Source organism: Rhododendron vialii, chromosome 11a (assembly GCF_030253575.1).
Source record: "Rhododendron vialii isolate Sample 1 chromosome 11a, ASM3025357v1".
Classification (NCBI taxonomy): Eukaryota; Viridiplantae; Streptophyta; class Magnoliopsida; order Ericales; family Ericaceae; genus Rhododendron; species Rhododendron vialii.
The window spans coordinates 35,618,409-35,636,164 of NC_080567.1; the positions used below are offsets into that span (position 1 = coordinate 35,618,409).

Below are 17,756 nucleotides of genomic sequence, written 5' to 3' on the forward strand. Positions count from 1 at the left end.
AATTGGTTTTGAGGTGAATGTTTTAACATGTGTTAGCCCCAAGGTTCTTGATCTTGATGATAACAAACACGACCTATTTAGAATTGCATTAGTCAATTGGGCTTCATTGGTGAGATATATTCTTATTGGGCTAATTATGTTATTCATTCGTTTTGAAGGGACTTATGAGCAATCCCTTTTTGTATAAGTTGTACGAGCTGTGAGATTGATACAGTGAATAACTTTCTCGACCTGGGCTTCTACGATAAAAATATGAACGGCAATGGAAACTATCAAAGGGAAGAGATTTTCGGCTGGTGGAGAATCAAAGGGTTTTTGGGATCAATCAAGGATTCAAATTGAAGGGATATTCTTCATCAAATTGCTATCTTCAATAGACAAGTAAATTGAAGAAGGAGAGAGATTAGGGAAAATCTCCTTCTAATTTTTAACGGTTGGAAAAAATTTGTAAGGAAAGAAGAAATCTGTTGGTGATACAGAGATTGAATGAAGAAGCAAATAAGGTAAGATTGTGGCTGATTTCTTGCAATGGCTAGGAGAAGAAATTCTAATGTTCAATTGGGTCTTCATGGTTAAAAAGAGAAGACGGAGGAAACAACTGATCTCCAACTATTGAAGAAAAATCCAGTGAGCTCTCACTTGCAAATTTGTCTACTGATCATTCAATTCTAGGCTTACATCTTGAATATCTACACTAGTTTGAGTGTTGTTCTTTGAACCATATTGTAAAAGGGATTTCACACCCTTGTCTGAGATTGAAATCGTTTTTGTGAGTGGTTTTTGGGTAGAAAAATCATTTGGGATTTAGGTGTGACTAGCGTTGGAATCTTAGATAGTTGGGAGTGAATTCGGAGTAATCACTCGTTGTAAGGTTCTCTAGCACCCGCAAAGCTAGAAGTTTGTAACAACTATTGGAGATAGTGCAACAATTCCCGAGTAGGACACTTGGGCAGTGGAGTAGGTCGTGAAGTTGCGGACCGAACCACTATAAAATCCTCGTGTTTGATTTCTCTTTCCCTTACTCTTTTACTTTACGTTTTGCATACTATATTACTTGAGTTAACTGATATATCTTTGAATCTAACTTGGAATAAATTAGCTTGCTTAATTAGTTGATTACGACCATATATTGAAGTCTAAGAATCAGTTGAACTATTCTTTGCATCTGCTGTGCTTTTTGGTTTCTAAGCTTGCTCCATCTGTTAAGGTTACTGTGCTGCTGTCTGTTTTGAGTAGACTCAATTTTGCTGTTGTTTTGATTTATTTTTATCGTGCACTTAGTCTTTTAAATTGTCAAAAGTCAGTGTGATACCCAATTCACTACCCTCTTGGGTTACTTTTGGACCAATAACATGGTATCAGAATTATGTTTTCAAATGCTTTTTCCCTTTTATTTGTGCTATAGTTGCGCTTTGTTTTATTGTTATCCGTATGTTCTAGATCCTTTGTTCTAAATCATTTTTATACTTAACTTTCTTGCGCCTTGCCTCAAGTGATAAAGGAGTCGGCAATAGATAGGTGGTATGTCCAAATTCACATGACAATCACGATAACCCATAATTTCGTAGAGAAGAAGGATACGATACTTAAACAAACTCTTATTGAAAACATAAGTGAAAGATACAAAGTTTATTTAAGGGCCAAAGAAACATAGGTAACTTGTGTCAGTTGGTATTGAGCTCTAGTTCTTCAAGTAAAGCACTCAGGTCATTGTAAGAGGATCCACCCTTTCCAATAGCCTTCTTTGCCATCTCTCCCAGTGCCCTTGCTCTGCTCCTAATTCCCTCAGCTTCTTCACCAACCATTAGATGAACTACTGCCTTCTCTATATCTTCCCTCTTTACATAAACCTTACTCTCCTCCGGCCATCTACACCATTCCTGAGCTCCTACTCCGACTCCAACCCTCAAAACATCAGTAACTAGCTTTTCATTATAAAACTGCTCAGCAAACAACGGCCACGCAACCAATGGCACTCCAGCAGTCATTCCCTCCAGCATCGAGTTCCATCCACAGTGAGTCATAAACCCTCCAACTGCTTCATGATCGAGTATAAGCACTTGTGGGGCCCACCCCCTTATTATGAAGCCCTTCCCCTCTAACCTCTTCTCAAACCCTTCCGGCAACCACTCTTCCCTATCTTCTTCTTCCTTGGTCTTTTTCTCCTTCCTCACTACCCATATGAATTCCTGTCCGGAATTTTCCAGACCCATTGCTATCTCAAGTAGCTGAACATTTGAAAAGTAGGACAAGCTTCCGAAGCACACATATAGAACCGAGTTTGGTTCCTTTGAGTCAAGCCAAGTCAAGCACTCATGCTCATTGATTGAGATTGTGCTTCCTCTATGAGTTTTATCTTCGTTGTCTCTGTTGCAAAGTGAGACGGGACCCACATGCCACACCTTTCTTCCAGTTGCCTTACTATAGTGTTCAGAGTAAGCCGGTTCCAGCTCATGGAAGCTGTTTATTACAACTCCATAGCTTGTCACCTCTGCTTCCATGACTTTCTCGATCAACTTGGTTAAGTGGCTTTCAGTTCCATCTCTTATGTGATCAGGGAGTTGTCGTCTTGTCAATGTAATTTTGTTTGGAAGGCCAGGCACAACGAAGACTTCTGAGTCTGATTTGACGTTCTTGTAAGGTTTATGTTGGGATAATTCGCGATAAATAGAAAGAGCATAAGCACCAGTTCCATGGAAAATCAACCTTGGTATCCCACGCTTAGTTGCAACTTCACTAGCCCATGGAAAAAACACAGCAGCGACTAGGCAATCTGGGGAGTCTTCTTCTAAGAGGTTTTCAAATGGCTGTTGAAGAAGCTCTGTGGCCTTTAACATCTTTTGGGACATTTCTGGGGAAGTGATGGAACTTTGGTTCTCAATGCCTTCAGGCAACCCAACTTCTGCTGAAGGGAAATTAATAAGACGAATAGTGGTTTCAAAGCCAAATTCTCTGTCTCTGTCAATTGTTTTGGAGACGAGAGTTGCATTGACGGGTGTTAGGATTAAGGTTGCTTTGACGCCGCGCCTTACAAATAGTCTGGCCATGTCTACCATTGGGAGCATGTGCCCCTGAGCCATCATTGGAAGGAAGTAGATGTGAAGCTTATTGTGAGGTCTTGAATCCATGTAGCCTTTTAGGAGGAATGAGAATTATGAAGTAGATGATGAGAGAGGCTGAAGTGGAAACTGTACAAGGGACTAATATTTTCTACTGGATCTTTTCTATTTTCTTGTACAATTCCCATGTTGATTCTTCTTCTCTTACTCTCATATTTAAACACCAATGAAACTTGGAGCTGAAGCATGGAAATCATCTCTCTTTTTTCACTCCAGTAGCGTTCTGGTATAATTCATATTTTAGTCCAAATTTGCCTAAATTTCTCTTACTGACAATGGGTTGCAGCCGACTTGGCTGACTGACTTTGGGCGCTAATCAAACAAAATGACGAAGCAAGCAAGAAGATTCTCTCTCTCTCTCTCTCTCTCTCTCTCTCTCTCTCTCTCTCACACACACACACACACACACACACACACCCCTTTATTGGTCTAGTTTATTGTTTTCTATGAACTTGGAGTGCAAGAAATTCCTTGGTAATCACATTGCTATATTGATTGTTATCAGGTCAATGAGAGACTTATGCAATGCTTCTTTCATTTTGCTTCTTCCGAGGAATTATAATTAATTACAATGAGCTGGTTTTGTCCCTTTTAAAGTCCATCATGGGTTGCATTTCCAAAATAAGAAAATCTCCTCCTCTTTCAAAGACTAGGATACCTTACTTGTTGAGGTTATATTTGTTTTGAGAAGTTTAATTAGTAGGCCGAATCGCCTTCACTTGTCTCAACTTGCTTCCGCCTATATGGCTCCTCCTAAACGAGTACTTTATTTGGAGGGGTATTTAGGGTTAGAGGTGTGCATCTTGCTGTAGCATCATCGTGTCATGTCTCTTGAAATTTTGCGTCACTTACGATACTTGTCGAAATAAGTACTTATTAACTTGTAAAACGTATTATTATTTCTTGCTATTGACGTGATATGCGTAACACGAGCGCGACCATGTCAAATGATACGCAATCCCAACTTTGTAACTCGTGACATTGTTATATTTTCAAATGATAATAATAGGCCATGGGTTTTCTGTTTTTTCTTTGGGTACAAGTAATGTTCATGTATTGATGCGAATACGTGCGTCATGCATTTTGAGTTCTTTAATTTTGGTGTGTGGTCCAAGTCTTTTTTTCGTTTGAATTGACCTGAATAACGAAAAGACACTCCAATCACTGAGTAGTAGTATCAAATTAAGAAAGAAGAAAAACATCAGAGGGAAGTCGGAGTAATATTACGTTGAAACAATGGGGTAGAGAAAGGAATGTAAATTCCTCCTATCCTTTTGCAAAGGGAAAAAAGGAAGTGGTAGCTTTCACCTCTCTTTTTTTTTTTTTTGGACTAAGGGAATAACCTAAGAGCATCCGCAATGGGAATAATTAAAATAAATAATCAAAATGTGCCACGTTAGCATTTGATTATACATTTAGTTCATAATTAAACTTAACATACTTTACCTCCACATTGGTTATTTTTGCATCCCTATAAAAAAAACCCCTATAATACGCAATGCACCTATGTCCAATTACAAACGAGTTCTAATCACGCACCCGACCACACCAAATTATTCTTCTCGATGAGACGATTTTAATGTGGGGTGTTTTTTAGTTTTTTAGTTTTGAAATTGGTTGTTGGGTTTGATTATTGAGTTTTGGTTATTGGTAAAAGTTATTAAGTTTGGTTATGAAATGGGTGGAATTTGGTTATTTGCTAAAAGATTTGTAACTTTGCTTATTACAATGTGAGGTGTTTTTTTAGCATCGTTGTTAAATTTGCTTATCTATACCAATTTGCTTATTACAATGTGGATGCTCTAATTAAGAAATAAGAATGAGTTTGAAGTGAGATTATTTAATGCTCCTACAGCCGCTCCAGGCTCCTTCACCACTCTAAGGGCTTGTTTGGATGGGGGCTACCGAAGGGGTATTAATACCCCCTCCTAAGACCGTGGGCCCATGGTTAAGCCATCGTTTGGGAACACATTTTGCCGGGAGTATTAGCTAAGCCCTGGATTCTCTTGTACCCCCTAATACCACAGTGGGGGGATTATTTATGGGAATGTTTTGGGGTGTTATTACATAATACCCCCAGATAATGCCATTTCCTTCTTTTATTTCAACTACAAAACAACATTATCCCTCTATTATCTCTTATCTAAATCAAGTACTATTTAATCAGTCAGTCATATCAATGTGGGCCTACTCTTCTTATATAATACCCCATATTATTTTATTCCCTATTTATAACTAATACCATCAATCCTTATCTCGCATCCAAATGGGCCCTAAGCTTCTTCACCACACATTGATGTGGTCCTGTGAAGCCCATGAATAGAGACTTCCAGATACTTGAACCTTTTCCTATAATTTGTTCATATCTATCTTGTTTGGTTGCGCTAGCTCCTTATATACCATTTAACAATAGCACCAAGGCCATCACCCTAAGAATTTGTCCTAGTGAGTTTGGCCCGCCTCTCCCCTTATTATCAATTGGTTTTGAGGTGAATGTTTTAACATGATATCAGAATTAGGCTTTCAAACGCTTTTTCCCTTTTATTTTTGCTATAGTTGCGCTTTATTTTGTTGTTTTCCGTATGCTCCAGATCCTTTGTTGACCTCTTCATGTGCAAGTTGGGGGTTGGCATGCGGGGGAGTGTTGGAATTTGTCATACATCGGTTAATTATCACCTTGAAAACTAGTATATGAGCCTGAGCGGCCTTTCCCCTCATTGCGAATTGATTTTGAGGTTAGTACTTTAATATGGTATCAGAACTAGAATTTCAGAGGCTTTTTTCATTTTGTTTGTGTCATAATTGCACTTTGTTTCATTGTGATCGGTAAGTTCCGAATCCTTTGTTGATCTCTTCACATACAAGTCGGGGGTTGCACGTGTAGGGGGGAATTGGAATTGTCCCACATCAATTAATTGTCAACTCGAAAACTAGTACTCCTCATTACCAAATGGTTTTGGGTTTTGTAGTAGGCCGAACTTAGCAACTCAGCCCCATGTCCAACAAGCATGGACTGAGGTTAATGTCGAGGGAGTCAACTACACTCAAGTTCGGCGATGATCGGAACCTGGAGAAAGATCATGCCACACTTACTCAACGCCTTGGCTAAAAGGAAAAAATCTTCAGTTTTGGCCACCGTCAGGACCACCTTCTCCTTCGGTGTCATCTCTCTTTCGAGTCATCTGTCCTCAGGCGTGGTCGAGGGTGGGGGCTCGACCAACCGCGACACCACATGTTACCCCATGCGCTGAAGCCGTTATGCCAAAAGATAATGATGGGCGCACATGGGGGTGCCAGCTCACACAAAAAAACGGTTACCAAATCCTATCAAGTGATGTCATGATGACGTCAGCTGACCCGTACAACGCACATGCCCGTACTTGGAGAGCAAGTCAAGCGGACTCTATAAATACTAGGCGAAGCAGCCTTAGAGAGGTAGATGCTACTTAATCCCTAAAACCCTAGTCTCTTACTTTGCTCTCTGTACATTCTCATCCTCTCGCTGGAGGGCCTTGCCCGGTAACCCCGGCCAGGTCTTAATTGTGTGTTCACTGTGCAGGTTTGGACAAGACGGCTAGAAAACACTCGAACCAATCGAAGAGGAGCTCAGACCAAGGATCAACGGGCCACACAAGTTTGATGCTTTGACAATCAGCTCCAGTGAAGGATCCGACTCTGACTCACTCAGATTAACGGAGAATTGACTATCCGATTCAATCATCACATATTCACATGGTTCAACTCCATAGCCATGGCCGTCCCACAAGCCAACATACGTGTAGCCTTGAAGAGGAGACGAAATACTTGGAGACCCGACAAAATCTCAAATGTGCCATATCCAAAAACAAAAAAAAAATAGCATACAGGTAAAATAGGATAACAGTTTTTACATAAATATTTTTGTGGACTTGTATGAGACCAATCTCTCTTCATATTTATGGTATTGAAACAAATTTACATAAAATAGCATACAGGTAAAATTGAAGGACAAAAACACAAAAGCGATCAACTCAACTCAAATCAAATCTTCATCCACCATTATCTCAATATGACTTCGGCATATTAAGCTCGATAAGAACTCAATTCACGTATCAAACCATTCAAATCAGCGTACGATGATCCACCTTCCTCAACCACCTTCTTTGCCATCTCCTTAAACCCTCGCGCCTTATTCCTCATCTCCTCTGCCTCTTCCCCCACCATAACCTGTCGCACCGCCTTCCCAATCTCCTCTCTCGTTACCCCATTATTCACCTTCATGCTCCACTTTTTATTCCCAACACTAACCCCAATCCTCAAAATCTCTGTCATCAACTTCTCATTGTAAAATTGTTCAGCAAACACCGGCCACGTCACCATCGGTACTCCGGCGCTGACCCCTTCCAATGTCAAATTCCACCCGCAGTGAGTCACAAAACCACCCACCACTTCGTGATCGAGAATCAACACTTGGGGTGCCCACCCTCTGATAATTAAACCCTTGTCTTTCATCCTCTCTTCAAACCCCTCTGGTAGCCACTTCTCGTTTTCCTCTTCGCTTTTCCCTCTCCTAACAACCCATAGGAATTGCTGTCCGAAAGATTCCTGACCCATTGCGATCTCGTACAACTGAGAATCGTCGAATTTCACCATGCTTCCGAAACAAATATAAAACACTGAATTGGGTTCCTTTGAATCCAGCCATTTTAAGCACTCGTGCTTGTCAATCGCTGCTTCTTTACCCCTGTGTGCTTTGTCTTCGACTTCTCGATTGCATAACGAAACGGGTCCACTATGCCAAACCCTTCTTTTCAAGACATTCCTGTAATAATCAGCGTACTCTGTTTCAAGCTCGTAAAAGCTATTGGCTATAACTCCATAGCTTGATAGCTCCGATTCTTTAATTTTTATATGCATTCTTTGGAAATCTGATTCGGACCCGTTCCGTTCGTCCTCCGACAGTTGCATCTTCGTGAGCCTAATTTGATGAGGAAGGTCAGGCACCAAAAAGGGTTCATCATCGGACGAAACTTCTCTCTGAGGCTTGTATAACCTCATATTCTCCATAGCACAGAGAGCGAAAAAGCTAGTCCCGTAGAAAACCAACCTCGGAATGTTGAATTTCGCGGCGACTTCGGTATCCCACGGGAAGAATGAGTCGGCGACGAGGCAGTCGGGTCGGACCTCGTCGAGGATCCTCTCGAGCGGGTATTGGAGCATAAACAGGGCTTTGAAGAACCTGGGGAACATGTCCTCGGAAGTGAGTTGATCGGCATTTTCGCATCCTTCCGGCAAGCCAGCGGCCGGGAATTTGAGGGTTAGGATTCTGTTTGTCTATTTTTTACTTGTAGTCGACTAATCGACTAAGAGTTGTTGAGCGTGCTGGAATGTGGGTGTTTATGGTGATGGAGTTTGGTTCTTTGCCGTATTTCAGGACTTCTCTGGAAGCAAACTTAATGAAGTGAATGGAGATGAAAGAAGGACAACAAAATGGACTTTATTATTCTTCGAGGTAGAAGTTGATCGACGGTGAGAACACAATCGAACGGACAGTTACGTTACAAGCTACTCCTAGAATAAGAAATGTAAAGTACAGATAAAAGTAGAAGCCTTTGGGCGATTGATTGGGACTCTAAATGTCTTCAATTCTTGTATTTATAGGCTGTCTTTGACTTGAAATTCAAATCAGATGGAATTCCCTTCTTTGATTTGAATTCGACGGTTACTGCCTTTGTACTTCCTCAACTTGCTCCACGATCTACATGGCAGTTATTTCTCTCATGATGTGCTTGTTTTTCAACTACCCATCATCACGTCTGTAGATGTGTTTGTTTCACTTGTGCCTCGTCCAATTGCCACGGGTCCCCGACTATGATGCACATTCTTGACTAGTCATCAGTCCATTTGGCACTTTGTTGTTATCGAGCGGTAATCAAGCTAATTCATTAACTGTTGCCGCGTGTCATTATTTAGCCTAGTCGATTAGTAATGACCATCTTGCTAAAATATGGTGAAAAAAATGCCCTCCTATTTACCTGAGTTAAGAATTAACTTTGGTAAATATAACACCTAGAACTCATCGCCTATAAAAAGCGTGGTAATTTATAACTAATGCTCTAATAAAAAGTACATGATATTTATCAATCACCCCTCTGTCGATATCGACGGGTGGTAATTTTATGGTGGAAGCATTGCCCCCTAACTCCCTAAGAATGAGTAATCTTGAATTCTTGAGGAGTTTGGGCAAAAGGTACGTTACACCCAATCTCTACAGATTTTATTTTCAAAAGTTTCTTTGGCCTTATAACCATAATTCCATGGAGGATAAATGCCAGTAAACACTCCTTTGGCACGCTTGAAGATCAAACGCTATATATTGACGATGGTATTGCCAAAGATGCAATATTGCCTCAGTCGATAATCGTCCTTGAACAAGGAAACATTGAAATGGGTCTGTCGATCAAAGGTCTATACGTACATATGCCATGAGCCTTGCCCACAATAATGAATCTTTAAAGGTTTAAATAACAGCCAATTGACCACCTTAATAGGCATTTATCTTGCTTCTAAAAATGAATTTTTGCCCCCCAAAATTTATTTGGCTAAATTAAATAATACAGGGCAACTATTGAATATATATTCGACTGCAATAAAGCCTTTCTGGCTTTTAACCGCTGTCGAAAGTAATCATGGTGACATTTCAAGGCTTAAATGCCACTGTCGAATGGTGGCATGCTTCTGTCGATTAGTTCCTTTGAAGGAAACTTTGGCCAAATAGCTCACTAATGCCCACAACTGTACAAAAACAGAGAGCATTGTCTATAATTTTTATCAATTGTGGATTACAACTATAAATCCACGCTGGGCATATTAATTTCAAACACAGCCAATACAAGAGGCCTTGAACATATGAACAACGTCGATCAAAAATTCGTATCGAACATATGGTTGTTCATGAGTCGCAGCCATGATTGACTTGAACTCATACTTCATGGGTAAGTTTTTACTATTCTTAATCCGTATAGATAGAGTGGAGGGATCATTTTTTATTTCGACCATTCATGGTCTAAATTAAAAACTCTAGTCGAATTATAATTTTCATGATTCGACTTGCTTTGAGTTTCGAACTTTTGAACCAAAATTGGCTCTTCTAAAGATGAGTTTGCCCCCCATGCAAATTCGATATCAAAAGAGGGTTATTTCTCATTTCTATCATCCTTACAAAAATCTGGATGAAGGAGACAAAGATGCCAACACGACCTTTCAAAATTTTTCAGTCGCCAATGATGAACCATGGCCTCTTTTTTAAAACAGTTGAAATTCATAAACTATGAAGGCCTTTAGGAACACAGGTGGCGTCCAAAATTATAAGTCTCCGCATGTCCATTATCGACTGCAAAATGTTCAAAATCGACTGGACCAAACAACCAATCCAATCGTTGCCATATATCCAAAGATGAATTTCTGCCTCCCAAATTCATCATCGACATCGAAAGGAGGAACAATCGCCTAAAAACAAAAACGGCGGCATGGACATGTTCAAATTCATCCAACTTACGAACCTCCTTTACAGTGGCCTGTTTTGAATATTCAAGCCTCCATGGCTCCATGCGCCACTGTAGGGTTCTAATTCACGGCCATTTGGCTATACTTCATAGCCACTTGTCTAATTTATGGCCATATGTTTAATGGGTCAATTTCAAATTATTCAAGCCTTTCGTGCAAGGCAGAATTCTGTCATTTCTCAATATTACACTTGCTTCTTCCAAATATCATCCATTTATGCAAACAGATTCAAGAATTGGCCATTATCTATCAAGCCATTATCCACTTCTGTTGGTTCTTTTCTTTATCCATAACGATTTCAAGAGTTGGCCAATAAATGGCCGTTATTCCATCTCCGCAAAATGGTCAAGCCTTTCACGCAAGGCTTTCATTTCCACATTTGATTTTTGCCATCACTTCCAATTTAGTGATGGTGCGGACAAAACTGTGGCCAATTTGGCCACCTATATTTGCCCAAAATTGTAGAAAAGCAATGAACACTATCTACACATCTTAACCAAATTGGGCATATTTCAACCAAAACCAATACGGATACCAATACAGATGGCTTTTGAAAAATCTATACTTCTTACGAATACTTTTGATCAACAATTGAACAAATGGTTTTGGGGCCCTTGTGGTTGCTGTGTAGTGTACCATAGGAGACACATATTGACTTTGATTAGTACCAAATTCAGGCGATAATTTGAAACCAATGGGAATATTTCCATTTTGGCCATTACCATATTTACTTCCGATTCCATTACTTCCACTAGTATTTGGAACTGGTTGATAAAAATTTGTTCGCCTTGTTGGGCTAGGCCTAAGTTGACTGGACCCTAATGGAATTCGATTCGCTCCATTTAGAGGTTCAAAAGTAGGATTAGTATATACCTGTTGAGGATGCCCCCAGGCATATCTGAAGTTTCTGGAGTTCTCCTGTCGTTAAGCAAACCATTGGAAGAAGGAATTTCTCCTTGTCCTGGTGCAATCAACCTTCGTAATAGAGTCGAAAATTCTTGGGCTAAGCCATCTTGTGGATTTGCCACAACGTAAGTCAAAACTTGAACCAATTTCCTGACTTCGTGTGCCATTACTTCCAAATTAGTAAGATGTCCTCCTCCTAGCGTCAAAATTGTTTGTCTATTTTTTACTTGTAGTCGACTAATCGACTAAGAGTTGTTGAGCGTGCTGGAATGTGGGTGTTTATGGTGGTGGAGTTTGGTTCCTTGCCGTATTTCAGGACTTCTCTGGAAGCAAACTTAATGAAGTGAATGGAGATAAAAGAAGAACAACAAAATGGACTTTATTATTCTTCGAGGTAGAAGTCGATCGACGGTGAGAACACAATCGAACGGACAGTTACGTTACAAGCTACTCCTAGAGCAAGAAATGTAAAGTACAGATAAAAGTAGAAGCCTTTGGGCGATTGATTGGGGGCCCTAAATGTCTTCTATTCTTGTATTTATAGGCTGTCTTTAACTTGAAATTCAAATCAGATGGAATTCCCTTCTTTGATTTGAATTCGACGGTTACTGCCTTTGTACTTCCTCAACTTGCTCCACGATCTACATGGCAGTTATTTCTCTCATGATGTGCTTGTTTTTCAACTACCCATCATCACGTCTGTAGATGTGTTTGTTTCACTTGTGCCTTGTCCAATTGCCACGGGTCCCCGACTATGATGCACATTCTTGACTAGTCATCAGTCCATTTGGCACTTTGTTGTTATCGAACGGTAATCAATCTAATTCATTAACTGTTGCCGCGTGTCATTATTTAGCCTAGTCGATTAGTAATGACCATCTTGCTAAAATATGGTGTAAACAGATTCCCATTTCGAAGCCCAGCTGATTGACTGTTTCTACTAATTTCTTGAAGAAATGGACGTTCATGGGAGTGGTGATTATGGTGGATTTAACGCCGCGGGCAGCGAAGAGTTTAGCGATGTCAAGAGTTGGGATCATGTGGCCGTGAGACATTATGGGGAAGAAGAAGACGTGGAGTTGACCCATTTTGGGGCTCTTCTCTTGGATCCAAAATCAAACTTTGGAGAATTAGAAATGGATAAAAAGACTTAATTAAGTTTGACGATCTGGAGTTAATGCAGTATCATGGCTATATATATATATATGCAGAGGCAAAGCAGAGTATTGAACTAATAATACAGTTTTATTGCAGGAAACCTTCATAAGGTGGAGTACTTCGGCAAACGTTATTGCACTCGTCATCTCGTTCTTGGAGAAAGAAACCAGACCCATTTGCATTGTCATTACTATAATACAGTTTTTAGGCGGAAGTTAAATACTTCAAGAATGAGTAATTTATTTGCAGGTGTATTTAGGGTTAGATGTGAGCATCGTGCAGTGAGCACGGTGTCACGTCCCTTGAAATTTTGTGCCATTTTCGAATCCTGTCGAAATGCTCCATGCCATTACTCTAAGAATGAGTGGTTTATTTGGAGTAATTATTAAATAAAGCGTTTTTATACTTCTTGCCACTGACGTGATATGTGTAACACGAGCGCATCCATGTCAAATCTAGTACTCAATCCTAACTTTCTAATTCCTTCTCGTGCTATATTTTCGACTGAGAATAATAGGCAATGGATTTTCTGTTTTTTTTTTTTCTTTGGGTATAATACAATTAATGTTCATGTATTGACGCAAATACGTGCGTCACACATTCTGAATCCTGTTTTTTTTTCTTTTTTGGTGTGTGGTCCAAGTCTTCTTTTGTTTGGGTTGACTAGAATAATTAAAAGACACTCCAATCACAGAGAAGTAGTATCAGATAAAAAAGAAAAAAAAAATCAGAAGGACGTAGACAATATCAAATACTTTTACGTTGAAACAATAGGGTAGACCGGCAGAGAAAGGAATTTAAATTCCTCCTATCGGTTTGCAAAGGGAAATGAAGGAGAAATGAAGTGAGACAAGCTTTCACCTTTTTTCTTTTTCTTTTTTACTAAGGGAATAACCTAATTAAGAAATAAGAATGAGTTTGAAGAGGGATTATTTGATGCTCCTCCGCCTGCTCCAAGCTCCTTCACTATACATTGATGTGGAGTTCATGAACAGAGATCTCTAGATACTTGTGAACCTTTTACGGTATACAGCTATGAAAGAAAACTCTCCTATTTTGCTATAGTTTGTTCATATCTATCTTGTTGGGTTGCGTTAAGATTCATTTTTCTTTCTCTCTCTCCCTTGCTCCTTACCCTCTACAGATAGGACCAAGGCCATCACCGTTGGATTTTGTCCCAACAGTGAGTTTGGGTGGCCTCTCCCCTTATCATCAATTGGTTTTGAGGTAGATAGTTTAACAATCAGCTGCCGTGGAGGATTCGATCCCGACACACTCAGCTTAACAGCCAGTCGACTATCCGATTCAATCATCACATGGTTCAACTTCATGGCCATGGCCATCACAGTTCAATTTGAAATTACCCCGATCCAAACCCTTCACTGAGACATAGAGATCTCAATTTTTGGGTTATCCACGTGGACCTGGTTACATCCACAACATCTGAATATTCGACCGAGGCCGCAATAGCCCTCCTCGTTGTTGCTTCTTGGTTAATGGACACCGAATTGAAGATGAACTCGTTTATGGACTTCCAAATAAATCAGGCGATGGTCGTAAGTCTACCCGATAAATGACAAGCCTCCTTCGTACCTTGAGCTTCCAATATTCGTGAAGGCCATTGAATAACCTGTAGAATGTTAACCACACCTCATATTCAGACTCACAATCAAACAAAAGATGCTCAATTGATTCATCAAACTGAAGGCAAATGGGACACACCTTAGAATAGCCACATACCCTTCTAACTAAATTCTCCTTTGACGCTAGACCGTTACGGCCGGCTCTCTGTAAAAACTTCCGAATCTTCTGAAGCTAGTAGGCCACAGCTTTTTGTTTGGAACAAAGAGGTAAGGAGGTTTCTGGGCCTGTGTGGAGCGATGGGCTTGATAAGGAACTCGTGGATGTGGAGGCGGCACGCACTACTACGCAGGATGCTTATAAGTGTGCACTTCCAGGGAAATCTATTAGTACAACACTTTGCAAGAAAAACATACACAATAGGACCTTGGGACAAGTTGCAGTTATTGATCATGTCCATTCGTTTCGGTAATTAATGATCCAAATTTTAAAAAAAAATTTTGGGGAAACGTTAAGCTTTTTTCAAGTTAACCTTTTTCCTGGAAATTTTTTTTCTAAATTCTGGACCGTCCAAAACACTTTTGGACAGTGAGATGCAACACTGCAAAGTGCAATGCTTTTGAGGCACTGCACCAACTCACCTTCCTACCCAATATGCTTATGTGGCTCAGTACAATTGGGTAATGTAAAATAACATCTCATCTATTGCCCAATAAAATAATAAGGTGAAGCATTATGCTCTTTCACTGAAAATGACATAATAAAGTAGTATAGCATGAGCTTTTAGATAAGTACTAAAGATATGTTGTGTTTATCAATTAATTAATCTCTAATGTGCCAAAGCAAAAAAAAAAAAACCTTAATGTGTAGTCAATCGCAATATCTACATAATAAGGAAAAAGGGTTTTTGAATCTTATCTCTCTATAAATCATAATCATTGGTTTACTCCATAAATCCTACGGCTCTCTCTCTCTCTCAAACAATAGTAATTAATTAAATCGCACGTTCAAAATTCATATCTCACTCTCTCCTCCTCCTCCTCCTCCTCTCTCTCTCTCTCTCTCTCTCTCTCTCTCTCTCTCTCACACACACACACACACACACACCTTCTTCTAGCTCTCCGCTTCTAAAGGCGATGCTCCCCCGGCCCTATGATTTTCTTGGAGACCAAACACCCTTTGAGAATAAACACCCCTCTAGATTAGTTTTGGTCACGAATTCAATCAATGACTCTTCCTCCTATCTCTCTATCATTTCAATTATTTTATAATTCATTTTAGTTGTATTTAAAATGTGTTACATCGTGCCTTCAGGCATGGACAAACTCTAGTTCAACAATAAAAGAGATTCCTGCTTAAGTAGCTAGGATAGCAGTTTTCACATAAATATTTTCGTGGGCTTGCATGGGACCAATTTTTCTTCATATTTATGGTAATAAAACAAATTTCCATAAAACAACATACAGATAAAATTGAAGGACAAAACACAAAAGCAAAGAATACAACTCCACTCCACTCCACTCAAATCAAATCTTCATCCATCATTATCTCAATTTGGCTTCGGCATCTCAAGCTCGATAGGAACTCAATTCACGTATCAGATCATTCAAATCAACGTTCGATGATCCACCTTCCTCAACCGCCTTCTTAGCCATCTCCTTAAACCCTCTCGCCTTTTTCCTCATCTCCTCCGCCTCTTCCCCCATCATAACCTGTCGCACCGCCTTCCCAATCTCCTCTCTCCTTACCCCATTATTCACCTTCATGCTCCACTTTTTATTCCCAACACTAACCCCAATCCTCAAAATCTCTGTCACCAACTTCTCATTGTAAAATTGTTCCGCAAACACCGGCCACGTCACCATCGGAACTCCAGCGCTGACCCCTTCCAATGTCGAATTCCACCCGCAGTGAGTCACAAAACCACCCACCGCTTCGTGATCGAGAATCAACACTTGGGGTGCCCACCCTCTGATAATTAAGCCCTTGTCTTTGATACTCTCTTCAAACCCCTCTGGTAGCCACTTCTCGTTTTCCTCTTCGCTTTTCCCTCTCCGAACAACCCAAACGAATTGTTGCCCAGAAGATTCCAGACCCATTGCGATCTCGTACAGCTGAGAATCGTCAAATCTCGCCACGCTTCCGAAACAAATATAAAGCACTGAATTGGGTTCCTTCGAATCCAGCCATTTTAAGCACTCATGCTTGTCAATCGCTGCTTCTTTACCCCTGTGTGCTTTGTCTTCAACTTCTCGATTGCATAACGAAACGGGACCAATATGCCAAGCCCTTCTTTTCAAGACATTCCTGTAATAATCAGCATACTCCGTTTCAAGCTCGTAAAAGCTATTGGCTATAACTCCATAGCTTGATAGCTCTGATTCTTTCGATTTTATCCGCATTCTTTGGAAATCTGATTCGGACCCGTTCCGTTCGTCCTCTGACAGTTGCATCTTGGTGAGCCTAATTTGATGAGGAAGGTCAGGCACCAAAAAGGGTTCATCATCGGACGAAACTTCTCTTTGAGGCTTGTATAACCTCATATTCTCCGTAGCACATAGAGCGAAAAAGCTAGTCCCGTGGAAAACCAGCCTCGGAATGTTGAATTTCGCGGCGACTTCGGTGGCCCACGGGAAGAGCATGTCGGCGACGAGGCAGTCTGGTCGGACCTCATCGAGGATCCGCTCGAGCGGGTATTGGAGCATGGTCACGGCTTTGATGAACTTGGGGAACATGTCCTCGGAAGTGAGTTGATCGGCACTTTCGCACCCTTCCGGCAAGCCAGCGGCGGCCGCCGGGAATTCGATGGTGAGGATTCCCATTTCGAAGCCCAGCTGATTGGTTCTTTCAACTGATTTCTGGAAGAACTGGACGTTCATGGGAGTGGTGATTATGGTGGATTTGACGCCGCGGGCAGCGAAGAGTTTGGCGATGTCAAGAGTTGGGATCATGTGGCCGTGGGCCATCAAGGGGAAGAAGAAGACATGGAGTTGACCCATTTTGGTGCTCTTCTGTTGGATGCAAAATCAAACTTAGGAGACTTGTAAATGGATAAAAAAGACTAGTTTGAGGATGAGGAGTACATACAGTATCATGGCTCTATATATATACAGAAGCAAAGCAATATTGAACTAGTAATAAGGTACTTTGGCAAACGTTATTGCACTCGTCATCTCGTTCTTGGCGAGAGAAACCTGACCATTTTGCAGCATGGTGTAACTGTGGTGTTTCTTGAAATTTTGTTCCATTTTCGAAATGCTGTAATTAATTACTACTCATTCTGTCCCAATTTATTTGTTTCATTTTTGACTTATGCATATCTTAAATTAATTGTCCAATTTCAAAATCAATAGATCAAATTATATAAACTTTCAAATCAATGAATAATAAGATTTGATTTTCTTAATAAGTTAAAAATTTGAGATTGGACAAATAAATCGGAATAGA

At 40.4% G+C, this 17,756-nt stretch overlaps 3 protein-coding genes across 3 annotated transcripts; all 3 read right to left on the reverse strand.

Annotated features, from left to right (window-relative positions):
* Positions 1–1,581: 1,581 nt before the first annotated feature.
* Positions 1,582–3,307, reverse strand: LOC131308537 (scopoletin glucosyltransferase-like). The gene has a single exon (XM_058335475.1). The coding sequence runs from the start codon at positions 3,126–3,128 to the stop codon at positions 1,665–1,667; it is 1,464 nt and encodes a 487-aa protein (XP_058191458.1). The 5' UTR covers positions 3,129–3,307; the 3' UTR covers positions 1,582–1,664.
* Positions 3,308–7,035: 3,728 nt separating this feature from the next.
* LOC131308543 (scopoletin glucosyltransferase-like) lies at positions 7,036–12,895 on the reverse strand. Its single transcript, XM_058335483.1, has 2 exons — positions 12,470–12,895; positions 7,036–8,417 (listed from the first exon to the last, which is right to left on the reverse strand). The coding sequence occupies exons 1-2, from the start codon at positions 12,656–12,658 to the stop codon at positions 7,182–7,184; spliced, it is 1,425 nt and encodes a 474-aa protein (XP_058191466.1). The 5' UTR covers positions 12,659–12,895; the 3' UTR covers positions 7,036–7,181.
* A 2,821-nt stretch (positions 12,896–15,716) lies between these two features.
* On the reverse strand, positions 15,717–17,390 carry LOC131308547 (scopoletin glucosyltransferase-like). Its single transcript, XM_058335484.1, has one exon. It carries the CDS (start codon positions 17,306–17,308, stop codon positions 15,878–15,880), a length of 1,431 nt encoding a protein of 476 aa, XP_058191467.1. The 5' UTR covers positions 17,309–17,390; the 3' UTR covers positions 15,717–15,877.
* Between the last annotated feature and the right edge of the window lie 366 nt (positions 17,391–17,756).